The 13,484-nt window shown below is 37.2% G+C and overlaps 1 protein-coding gene across 1 annotated transcript; it reads right to left on the bottom strand.

The window, feature by feature from the left end:
- Nucleotides 1-4,789: 4,789 nt before the first annotated feature.
- Nucleotides 4,790-5,713, bottom strand: LOC124960355 (olfactory receptor 5B3-like). Its single transcript, XM_047519087.1, has one exon. It carries the CDS (start codon nt 5,711-5,713, stop codon nt 4,790-4,792), a length of 924 nt encoding a protein of 307 aa, XP_047375043.1.
- Between the last annotated feature and the right edge of the window lie 7,771 nt (nt 5,714-13,484).

The raw sequence follows: 13,484 nt of genomic DNA, 5'->3' as shown, positions 1-13,484 counted from the left end.
ATGGTAATCCGCATTATGTTCTCACCATAGAGATACACAAAATGTCACGCTTGACAATTCTAATAAAATACTGAAAGCAAAGATCTGAGTAACTATGTGCTATCATTCAAATGTGTATGTCCACTCAAAATTCATTATGGTGGAACCAAAGATCCAGTGTGCTCACATTAAGTCATAGTGCCTTTCGGAGGAGACTAAGTCTGTTTGGAAGTGAATAAGCTTTGTTCCCAAGGTTGGATTAGTATGCTTATAGAAAGACTTGACAAAAACTTCTAGGACTCTTCCTTTCTGAATCACTATATGAGGACACAGCATTTTCCTGTTCCATCACTTGAGATGGTAACAGAATTACTTTGCTCCCTCTCACCATGGGAAATGATAGCAAAGAGGTGACTTATGAGGAACAGGACATCACCAGACTCCAAATCTCCTGCCATCCTCACCTAGGATCTCCCATCCATGAGAGTTATACAATAATAGATTTTCATTTCTTATAAATGATCACATTTAAGTAATGTTGCTATAGCAACACAAATGGTCCAAGACACTAGGTTTGTGATACTTTTGAACTAAAGAGAATACTGGAATTGCTAGTTATTCCTAATGTTGATAGAGAAAGTGGAAGAAAATCACACGAGCTCAGGATTTTGAATTACCATTCTTAACACTAAATAAAATACCTGGATGCTTCTAAACCTGTCCTAAAAGAGGCTCATGTCCTGCATCCACTGTGCTGAGACTACTGGGACAAATTCAATCCTGTGAGTAGCTAATTGAAATAAAAGCAAAATTCCTTACCTAGCAGTTTGTCTACCATAAAAGTTGAAATATTATTTGTGAGGGTATATTATCTTGAAAACTGGCAGGGAGATATTCAGAATGACCCTGATGAAGCTGGAGATATCGACCCCCTAAATTCTGATGAGTCCACTTTGTAAGTAGAATTAACTTTTCTAACCCTAACAGAAACAACTCCATACTCCGTCTGAGGGAACTAATCCTGCATTGCTCACAGAAATTTTAATAGGCTGCTCTGATGCAGTAGACCTGCCAGACAAGAATGAGTCTCCTTAGGACCCATCCCCATTTCTCTTTACTTCTAGTTCTCAAGTCCTAGAAATCTACTAAACATATAATATTATACATATATTATATATAAGGAGGTGTGTTCACCCACAAATAAACTACCACAGTTTTCTAGTTCATACACTAAGAAATCTTGTGCACACACATGGGAAGATAAATAAATGATGTGGACTTTGTAAAAGAAGAGAAAGCTAAATCAGGCCAAAATAACTAATAAAGGCCCACAAATAATAGATCCTGCATTAAATTTTGTGTTTCAAGAAATTAGAAGGGTCTCATACAAGCTGTTTATTTGACTGATGCATTAACAAAATGTATTGAACCCTATGTGAACTAAAAATTCCTGGCACACTTTGACTTAGTGTACATGAAGGAATTAAAAGCCTACTGGAAACTGGACTTAGAGTGGACTTATTATTTTAAACCTACTTAACCACCATGGATGGTGAGAACAACATTCTTTTTACCACAACTGAGAGAAATAATTTTTTGAGGGGAGCCCAAGAGACTTTGGAGAACTCTATGATTACACTTCTCTGCAGGACAAATCAAAAACTAGGAAACGATGTTACCGAATTGGGAGACTTTAAAATAACGGGAGTGATTGAATCCTGGTGTGGTTGGGGCCAACTACCAGCTCTCAACAGGCAAAACAAAGATGGGCGTGATTTCCATAATGAACAGCAGATTCAAAACGGAAGTAAGAATAACATGACTTAGGCAATCATAGCATTGACTAGATCACCACAGAGTTTAGGGAAGTGAAATGAAAACTAAGCATATAAATTCTAATTAGATATGTATGGGCAGAAATTTTAGGTGAAGTGAAAAAATCTTCCTGCACTGTAAGACACACAGTCAGAGGCTGTATATCAACTTCTACAGTCCAGTGAGTTTATATGCAAAGGTCCCAAAGTAGTCAAATATTGCCCTGCTGATCTATCTGCTAGCTGTTCCCAAAGTTTCAATGATCTTTTACCAAGATAACTGGTAATCTTGTAGAAACTACAAGATTTTTGGAACTACTCAACAATGTGTATTAACTACCCCTACTGGAAGACCACACACAAAAATCGCAGTGTGGCATACCAGTAAGAGTAAAGCTACCTGGAGGTCAGGTTATTACTGGAATTTAAGGTCAGGTCCCACTCACACTTGGCCCAGTGGAACTGCAATTCCATTCTGTGGTTTTTGCCACAGTTCCAAAGTTCATCTTTGGAATAGTTATACTCTGTAGCCTCATCATCTCTGACTTATGAAGTGATGGCTATTAGGAGGATAAAGATCAAGTAGAAACCATTGGAATGGCCTCTCTTTTGGAAATAGTAAACCAGAAACAATACTAGATTTCTTGAAGGATTACAGAGAGCGGGGTCTCCATCAAGGACCTACAAGTTGTGTGAGTGCTAAGTCCCACACAGACCCAGCAACTTAGCTACTGATCATTAAAGAATAAGAGTGAGTAGACAGATGGACAATGGAGAATAACAGTGAATTAGAGTGAGATTAATCAGATTTGGAAGCCAATTGCAACTACCATTCCTGATGTGCATTCATAGTTACTGGTATCTAGGATGCAACTATTTGATTCATCATTTTTTCTTTTACTCCTGCAAATGAAGACCACCAGAAACAATTAGGTTTTACTTGGAAAGAACAGATCTATGCCATCAATGCTCTACATCAGTGGTATTTCATCTCCTCAGGCAGATGTGGTAATTTAAACCTCAGGGACCTTGAGAAGATTTCCTTTCTAAACACCATACTGACCCATTCCATTAACCTTATTTTGTGTTTGGACCTAGTGAGCAAGAAATATCAAACATGCTAGGATTATTAGGAAGGCATTTCCAAGCCAAAAAGAGGGATGAAATGTAAGAAATTCAGAAACGTTTAATCTCAAATGGCAGGCTAGGGATTCAGTGCTGGGGATATATAGAGATATCCCTTGTAAGTAAAGCAAGAGCAATGTGTCTGCTTGTCTTCACACCAAGCAAGGGCACCTCACCTGCTGATCCTCTTTGAATTTTGTAAAAAATCTACTCTTTCTTTTTGTATGTAACACATAGTAGGTAAAGATTCACAGGGTCTGTGAAAAATGAAGGGATCAAGACACAGTTTCTATAGTGTAATAAAAGTAAATACTTTTTAAAGGAGCACAGGAGAGGGCACATGACAGGGTCCTGTTCAGAAAAGTTCTGAATGGATCGAGTATTCCTCACAGGGAACAGAGAGTGCAAAGCCCTGAGGCAGATGCATGATCGGACTTGTGAAAAAGCAGCAAAGGAATAAATGTGTATGGAATGCGGCCCAAGAGTGGGGAAGTGCCATCAGAGAATATAACTCCAATTAATAAAGAATGGATGGGCAGCATTAAGTATCTCTAAGCTTCTGCAGAAAAATGACAGTAATATTGGTTTCCCAGGATACATTTTAAGTAATTTGAAAACTCATAGTAATACATGAATATATTAAAAGTGCTTATATTTTCCCTCTATATTTTTGGTAATCAGGTTATTTTTTCATTTTCAAAATTAGCTCGTGTTGGCTGTACAAAATGTCTCAAACAGAAATGCTAATTCGCTTGAGGTGCCTGATTCATGTTTGTTTAGTTATAAGTTTAAAGAATCACGTTTTCACTTTATAAGAGATCATGTTTTTTTCTCAAATGAGGACTCTTAGTGTAGTCTAGAAAGAAAAAAATATTAGATACGTATTTGCATTTAATATTCTAATTAAATATTAAATTATGATTTTTAAACCCTCGTTTTTTACTCAGGGTTCTCCAGTGAAACAGGGTCAATTGTGTGTGTGTGTGTGTGTATATATATATGTACATACATATATATATATATATATATATATGAATAAGAGGAGATTTATTATGAATATAAACTCATGTGATTATAGAAGTTAAGACTCCCCCATGAGGTTCTGTCTGAAAGCTGGAGAACCAGGAACACTGAGGAGAGGGAGACAAGATACATCCACTCTGTGTCTGGAAGACCAGGAACCTGAGAGCCATTAACTCTGAGGTCCAGAGTGAGAAATATGAGGCCTAAATGCAAGGAGACAAGGAGAGCAAGAGAGAGAGAATCCGTCCTTTAATGCCATTCTCTTGTATTCAAATGAGCTCTTCATGTATTGAATGATGGTCACTCATACTGAGGATGAGGTCCTTCATTAACTCTGCTGATTCAGACAGTACTTCCTTTTTGGAAACATGCTCACAAACAACTAGAAAATGTTTTACTGATGATCTGGATATTCCTAATCCAGTCAGATAAATACAAAAATGTAATCGCCCTCCCAGACACACAACAATTAATTCTGGCAAATTCATCACAGACATGTGACACATGCATGTGTATTTCCATTCACTGACTTTTTATGCAGTTATTTAACACACATTCATAGGGACATGGGTGGAAATAATCAGATGGAAAATGACTGAATAATCAATATCTCCAAAAAGGTTCTCACAAGAAAATGCCAAGATATCATGCACATTCTCATGTAGGGATTGTGTTTCTAGATGTGTTTCCTTTTCTCCAGATAGAAGACTTTTGCAGATGTAAAGGTATCATTGCAGTAATTTGAATTTAGTGTGAGTTTTCATTTATGACAAATTACATGAAAAAGATGGGAGGGGAATTGATACAAGTGTTATAAATCCCAAAATTTAAAATGAAAATCCTAAAAATTATTTTCCTTCCAAAATGATCTTTGTGAATGCACTCTTGACCTCCTTGTTCCTCAGGCTATACACCACAGGGTTCAACATGGGAATCACAATAGTATAGAACACAGAGGCCATTTTGTCTGTGTCCATGGAGTGGCTGGAGCTGGGCTGTAGGTACATGAAGATTAGAGTCCCATAGAAAATGGAGACTGCAGTCAAGTGGGAGGCACAGGTGGACAGAGCCTTCTGATGTCCTGCACCAGAGTGCATCTTTAGGATGCTGATAAAAATGAATGCATAAGATATCCAGATTACTAGGAAAGCAAAACAGATATTGAAGGTGGCTGCATAAATTAGAACCAGCTCACAAACATGTCTATCAGAGCAAGAGAGAGCCATGACTGCTGGAATATCACAGGAAAAATGATGGACCACGTTGGATAGACAGAAGGAGAGACTGAATATGTTCCCAGTGTAGATGGAGGCATTCAGGAAACCACAGACATAGCAGGTTATGACCAGATATGCACACACGTTTGTTGTCATGGTGGTGGTGTAGTGCAGGGGCTTGCACACTGCTGCATAGCGATCATAGGCCATTGAGGTTAAGAGGTAATTTTCTGCAGTAACAAAACCTGTAATAAAGAACATCTGAGCAACACAAGAATTGTAGGAGATGTCCTCATTTCCAAGAAGGAGTCCTCCCATGACCATGGGAGTGACAGCAGAAGAGTAACCAAAGTCCACCAGAGACAGGTTGCCAAGGAAGAAGTACATGGGAGTGTGAAGACGGGAGTCCAAGATGATCAACAGGATCATCCCCAGGTTCCCTACCAGAGTGATGGTGTAGATGAGCAGGAACGTCAGAAAGAGGGGAAGCAGCAGACCTGGGTCACTGGTCAGTCCCAGCAGGATGAACTCCGTCACTTCTGTCCTGTTCTCCATCAATGTTGTTTGAGAATCACTTGATCTTCTATAGTCATGAGAAAGAAAGGGAAAAAAATGACAAAGGAATTCAACTGATGGGAAAATGTAAGTGCAAGATATTCTTTCATTGTGGCAACAGCTTGTACTTTGAGATTCTCCAGAAAAATAATGGACTTCACTACCAAATTTAGTACTTTAAATATGTACAGTGTTATATACTTTTTAATATAAGAAATAATAATGGATCATGTACCTAATTCTAAATTGGTGTAAATGAATCTATCTTCTAGTTCACTTCTCCTGAGCGTCAGTGTAAGCTGACACTTGCATGTTGCTCACTTGTCAAGAAGTGCTGTAGACACTTCAGATGTGTGGACACACTCTCCTCTCAAGAATGAGTTTGCTTGTTATATTCATGTAAATTATTCACCAAAAGAAGTTGAGTCATTATTCATAGTACAAGTATTAATTGACAATCTCTGCTCTGGACCTATGCCAACATTTAACCCATGCCAAGTGATTCCTCTATCTAACAGTCTAAACTGAATTTAAATAAAAAAAATTTACTAAATTTACAATTGCCTTTTTTTTCTTTTCTGGTTCAAACTCAGGGTTTGAGATTTCACAGTGAACTGAGTCGTTGATTCTGTGATTATTTCATCTTATTCATTTAGTGTTTATCTCTCCTCACTGGGGGCAAAAGAAACAAGAAAAAAAAATCCAAAACAAAAACAAACAAAGAAACCAAAAACCTAGAATAGTGAAATGATCCCTTTTTCATTGAAAAATGACCTGAAATGAATTAACAAGATCTGAATTCCATTTCCACCTTTCCCCCATAGTCTCAGTCTCATGCTTATTATCACCAGCCCTTCTACACACATTGACTGTGATGGCAGAAAATAGACTTTTGACTATGTTGAAGAAGGGTTTGTCTCTTAAACTAGCCTCTCCATGAATGGTAGATGTGGTGGGGCAACCGGCATGGTGGGAGCGTGTTTGACCTGCAGAGGGAATTGTGAGAGAAGTCATATCTCCAGCTTAGATTTCTGAAGAGATTCACATCAGACTTACCACCGATCACACAGAAGTCACTGGGCCAAGACCAGCTCACCTGAGATCCTGTTTCCATCTGCAAGATGGCAGTAATCAGACTTGCTTTGTGAAAGTAATATTAGAAGAAAGTCATGAGACCTAACTGTGAGGATTATAGAAGGTAGTAACCAAAGGACAATAAATCACTGGGTTTGCAGCACAGCCTCATGGGTGCTAGTCATTGTGTTGTTTTTGGGTTGGGATCATGTCTTTATATGGGTTTGACCAATATGCATGATGAGTCTGGAGTTTGGGTTGAAACTTCTCTCCACAAATATCCCTTCCTTCTGTACTGGACCAGTGAGATTCTCTGCCCTCCAGTGTTTCTCAGGCTGTCTTTACTCCAACCATATAAATACTGCTACTACAATATCATGTGGGCCAATCTTACTAGAAATTTCTTCCTTGAAATACATATTTTAGCTATTTAGTCTATTATCTTTTTAATTGCCAAACTTGTTTTTTTTTATTTTTCATTATTTCTAATTTGTTGTACATGATAGTAGAATACATTTAGACATTTTTAAAAATATTTATTTACTTAATTAATTTTTTTTGGTAGGTGAACGCGATACCTTTATTTTATGTTTTTGTGGTGCTGAGAATCAAACTCAGGGCCTCATGTATGCTAGGAGATCACACTACCACTGAGTCACAACCCCAGCTCCCGTATTTATACATTTTGATAGATCATACATAAATGGGATGTAATCTCTCATTTTTCTGTATACATATTGAAGGATCACATCAGTCATGCAGTCATATATGTACATGAGGTAATAATGTCTGTTTCACTTTACTAGCATTCCTACCCCAAACCCCTTCCCTCCCTTCACTCCCCTTTACCTAATATAAAGTAACTCTATTCTTCCCTATCTCCCCCTTATTGTGAATTAGCATCTGCATACCAGAGAAAACATTCAGCAATGAAAAATGGTGTAACCATTATGGAAAGCAGTGTGGAGATTCCTCAGAAAATCTGGAGTAGAACCACCATTTGACCCAGTTATCCCACTCCATGGCTTATACCCAAAGAGTCTATGATTCTTAAAACTCATTCTTTCTCTCACACTGTCATTTCATAGCTACATCACACAGACCCAGGGTTGAAAATTCCCAGTTTATGTACTGTCTCTAGCTCACTTAATGATCTCTTTTGGTAGCAAGATCAATGCTATACAATGTTTTAATAGAATATATACTTGTATAGTAACCATATTTTCAATTTCTTTACATGAATTAAAATCTTTTAAAGGATATTCATCCAAAACTAACTAGTATTACCATTTTTCTCCTCAGACTTTGATAGCTTCCGTTTATAAGTCTGCTCCATGAAGATATTTTGTTTGAAAATGTTAACAAACACGATCACTTCTATAATGTGCTATATTCTACAGCAAATGATAAGAGATTTGCATATAAATTATGCTTGTGTGCACAAGTGCAAGGTAGTTAGCATATAATACAATTCTTACTTTTTCAATAAGTACACTGAAGGTTTGAGAAGTTACGTGATGCTCTAAAATTTTGTGCCTGTTATGACACTCAAGATTCACAGTTAGGGGCTGGGGAGATAGCTCAGTTGGTAGAGTGCTTGCCTTGCAAGCACAAGGCCCTGGGTTCAATCCCCAGCACCGCAAAAAAAAAAAAAAAAAAAAAAAAAAAAAAAAAACAAAGATTCACAATTAAAGCCAGGTCCCCAAGAATAAGCCTGAGACTATGGTGAAAGAACTCAAATGAAGTTCAGAGCTGTTTAATTCCTCTAGAACTTTAAAGAAGGACCATTTTATTGTTCTGGGTTGTTTGTTTTTTAACCTCTGATGAGATCCAAGTGTATAGTGATCCAGATAGTGTTACACTTAGCCTCCCAAAGCATTGCCTATCTTGCTTGCTTGCATTGTGGGATATGAACTGTCCTATAAATCACTAAAATCCTTAGGATAGATATTTGACATTCATACCTGAATTCACTCACCATTTTAGATGTAGCTTGAAAGTGTTCCTTTTTCATAAGTATCTCATGGTAGATAGAGTTGTCTAGTATATATAATCGCTTACTATGTCTACTTCTTTTGCATAATTACACTTCCAACTAAAATGTTCATGTGTTGTAAAAGTTTGTCAGTTCGGTAGAAAAGTAGAAGGAGTCAATTCAGAAGAGTCAGTCTGAAAAACAATATCATCAATGGAATATCGCATACATGCAATTAGAGGATGTGTCTCTCTCAAGTCCTGGTCCATAGGTTCTGACTTCTCTAAGGGAGGGAAAGAATGGAGAAGACATTAACATGGATCAGGTTCTGCATTTACCCTTAACTTTTTCTGCTCCTTTGGAAGGTGCACTTACCTCCTCCTTATGGGTAAAATAAACATAAAAGATTGTTTCTCCGACACAATTCATGGCTAATATCTGTAAATAACAAGAGAAGTCTGTAACACATGCTGTGAAGGGGTCATCATTTAAAAGTCAGCAGATGTGATTTGAATCTGTTTGTTTCTTTTTATTAGTGCAGGGTAGTTATTATACTCAAGAGTCAGTTCCTTTGGACCTGTTCATAAACGCAATTAATAGTTTGCTTTATTTTCATTCCCAGCACTTCCACGTACCCTCCTTTCTTTCTTCCTGCTGATCCCCTTTCTCTTCTGTTCTTCCTTCTGTTTACTTATTGATTTTTTAATCTGTACACGATAATCATACATAAAAGAAGAATTCATTCTGATATATTCAGACATGCACAGAGCACAATTGGTCATTTCCTTCCTTTTCCCACTCCTCCTCCCTCCCCTTCCTCTACTCCACTGTTCTCCCTTCTATTTGCTAGAGATTCCCCCTTTTTAATTCCTTATTTCATTCTTGCTTCCCCTTGTGAAATATTCAACCAAGTTTGGTTTATTTCACTTAATGTGACTTTTACTTTTGAGTTTTTCTCCTGACTATGGTTGACGGTCATAGCAAATCCTCAGGTCAGAAGAAGTCCTGAAGATGATGACCAGAGGACAAAATGGTGCCCGGTGACCATGGCATACCAAAGATGGTGTATTCCTCTTGAGTCTTTGGGATTTCATGGGCAAATACATAAAGATCTGGAAAGAAATTATGGGGATTTGGAGATCTCTGGAGATTTCTCCTGTGAGACTAACTATATACCTCCTGATAGTAAAGTAGTTTACTAAGGAAGAAGCAATTAAACTGCCTATAGGGACCAAGCTGGTTAGTACGTTTTTATTTTGCATTTATTTTTAACTGATAAATGATAATATAAAATTTTAGATCTTAAATTAAGTACTATGAGATGTTTCTATGTGTGCATGTGTTGTATAATTTTAAAATCAGGTAAAACATACCTGTCTCTTCAAACATTCATCATTTTCCTGTGCTAAAACTTTAGTATTTCTTTCTTCTGCCATCATGACATGCACAGTACGTGTTATCTATGTTCACTTTATTATGTAATGCACACCAGAACTTCTTGCTCCTCTGTAACTGTAAATTAATGCCCAATGGTCACACTTTCCCCATCTCTTCTTCCTCCCTACTGTCCCCAGCTTCTGGTAACCACTATTCAATTCTCAACTTCAATGAGAACAAATTTTCAACCTTCCACATATGGGGGACAACATAAATATCTTTGAAGCCTGGTTTATTTCATTTAACACAATGACCCTTGGTTCAGTCACAAATGACAGGTGTCCATTCTCTTTTATGACTGACTAGTATCCTTGTTGTGTATGTGCCACGTTTTCTTTATCTATCTCATTTGATGGACACTCAGGTTGCTTCCATCCCTTAGCTACTGTCCATGGTGCTGCAGGCACAGGAGGGCGGACATCTCTTTGACATGCAGATTCCATTTCCTGGGGATTCATTCTCAGCAGGGAGATTGCAGGATCATGTGGTCGTTCTAGTCTACATTTCATAAGGACTCTCCATACAGGTTCGCATCCTGGCTGTCTAATGTCATTCCCAGCAACAGTGAACAGGAGCCCCTTCTCCAGAAACTGTGGTTTTAATTAGCATTTCCCTGATTATTAGTGATTTTGAGGATTTGCGTGTGTGGGTGTGTGTGTGTGTGTGTGCGCGTGCGTGTGTGTGTACTGCTTGACCATTTGTATCTTCTTTTTTTCAGAAATGTCAATTTAGGTCTATTTTACACTTTTTAATAAGGTTATTTGTCCTTCCTTCTTTCCTACCTTCCTCCTCTCCCCCTTTCCCTCTTTCCTCTCTTGTTTTTTTTCAATTACATTTCCTTTTTCTTTCCTCTTGAAATCTGAATTTGCTTCTCACTTCTCATATCAACTCCCGTTCAAGTGTACAGTTTTCAACTATCTCCATCCGTTTCCAGTGTGTCTCTTCAGTCTGTTTATTGCTTTCTTTGTGCATAGTAACTTTTTTATGATTGCATTTTAAATTTTCTAACTACTTGTACATGACAATAGAATGCACTTATTCATTTTTACAGATCATACAAAAATGGAGTACAATTTCTCATTTTTCTGATTATACATATTCTAGGATCACATTAGTCATGCAGTCATAGGTACATGAGGTAATAAAATCTGTTTCACCCTATTATCCTTCCTACCCCAATAGCCCAAACGTTTTACTTGGATGTAATCTCCTTTGTCTATTTTGCTTATGTTTCCTGTGCATTGAGAGTCTTCTCCAATAAACATCTTTGCCCATTTCAATATATCGAAGCATTTCCCCTATTTTTTTTCCCAAGTAGTTTGATAGTTTCAGGAATTTCATCTAAATAGTTAATGCATTTTAAATTGATTTTGAAAACACTGAGAAGTCCCTGGTCTGGCTTCACCATTGTGCATGTAGATAAACAAATTTTCCAGTACCATGTATTGAAAAAACTGCTTTCCCCAGTGAGTGATCCGAGCATCACTGTGTCTGTAGATGTGTGGGTTTACTTCTAGACTATTTTGTTCCATCAGTATACATGCCTGCATTTATTACCACACTGAGTACCAAAGTTCTGCAGTTTATTTCCCAGTCAGGTAATTTAAGGTTTTCTGCTCCACTCTTTGTGGTTCTCGATGGTTTTGTCTATCTGGGTTTTATTCTGGTTCCCTAAAACTTTTAGAATTGCTTTTCCTAGTTCTTTGAAGAATGCAATTGGTATTTTGAAAAGAATTGCATTGAATCTGTGGACTGCTTTGGGTAATACAGACATTTTAACAATACGAATTCTTCCAATCCTTCACATAAAATGTTTCTTGATTTTTCTGTCCTGTTTTTCATCAGTGTTTTATAATTTTCATTCTAAAGAAAAAATTCTTTGTTTTAATTTACTCCTGGGTATTTTATTTTGTAATTATTGTGAATGAAATTGTTTTATTTTTCCTTAACATTTCCATTTATTTTTATTTGTTCCTTTTAGTTGCACATGACATATTATGACTTATTATACATACAGAGAGTACAACTTCCCTTTCTTCTGGTTGTGTACTCATATTTGAACATAGGAAAGTCATATACAATTCATTCTATGCTTGTTCCTCTTCCTTTTCCTCCTCCCTTCCCTTCTTTCCCTTTGTCTAATCCAATGAACTTGGATTGAGAGTTAGCATTCACATATCTGCAAGAACACTTGGCCTTTGCTTTTTTGGTATTGGCTTGTTTCACTTAGCATGATATTCTCCAGTTCCATTTATCAGCAAATGCCATAATTTCATTCTTTTTAAAAGCTGTGTAATATTTCATGGTGTATATATACCATATTTTCTTTATCCATTCATCTGTTGAAGGGCCCCTAGCCTAGTTCCATAATTTAGCTTTTGTGCATTGAGCTGCTATAAACATTAATGTAACTGCATCACTGTAGTATGCTGATTTTAAGTCCTTTGGGTATAAACAGAGGAGTGGGATAGCTGGGTTGAATGGTAGTTCCATTCCAGGTTTTCTGAGGAATCTCCATACTGCTTTCCATAGTGGTTGCACCAATTTGCAATGTGTGAGTGTACCTTTGTCCATACATCTTCACCAACATTTATTGTTATTTGTATTCTTCATAATTGCCATTCTGACCAGAGTGAGATGGAATCTGTATGTCAATTATATGGAATAATGAGTCTCACTGGGCACATTCATACATGCACAGAACGTATTTTGATAATTTCAAATCCAATTATCTTCTTTAGCTTCCATTCCACTATGACCCTGATCCCCTTCCTATTTTACAATTGTCTCCCTCTACTTTCTACTTTTTTTTTTTTTTCTGTCTCAGGTCTGACATATGGGAGAAAACACACTATAACTGTCTTTCTGACTCTAGTTTACTTTTAGTTGACAGGACAATCTCCAGTGCCATCCATTTTCCTGAAAATATCATGATTGAATTCTTCTATATAGCAAAGTGATCTTTTCTGTGTGTGTATGTATGTGTGTATACATGTGTGTGTGTGTACATGTGTGTGTGTATGTGTGTATACATGTGTGTATGTGTGTATACATGTGTGTATGTTTGTGTATATGTGTGTGTATTCGTGTGTGTGTACATGTGTGTGTATGTATGTGTGTATACATGTGTGTGAATGTATGTGTATACACACAATATTTTATATCTTAAGACATAGTCTCACTGAGTTGCCCAGGCTCACCTTGAACTTGTGAGTTTCTCACCTTAGACTCCCAAGTAGCTGGGATCAGGAGTATGTGCTACCACACCTGGCATGTCATTTTGAT

Source organism: Sciurus carolinensis, chromosome 11 (assembly GCF_902686445.1).
Source record: "Sciurus carolinensis chromosome 11, mSciCar1.2, whole genome shotgun sequence".
NCBI lineage: Eukaryota > Metazoa > Chordata > Mammalia > Rodentia > Sciuridae > Sciurus > Sciurus carolinensis.
The sequence above is the reverse complement of the archived record's forward strand: the minus strand, read 5'-3'. Positions and strand labels throughout refer to the sequence as shown.

Bases quoted from the DNA above. Each gene is read 5' to 3' on its own strand.
- LOC124960355 (XM_047519087.1), bottom strand. From the start codon at position 5,713: ATGGAGAACAGGACAGAAGTGACGGAGTTCATCCTGCTGGGACTGACC.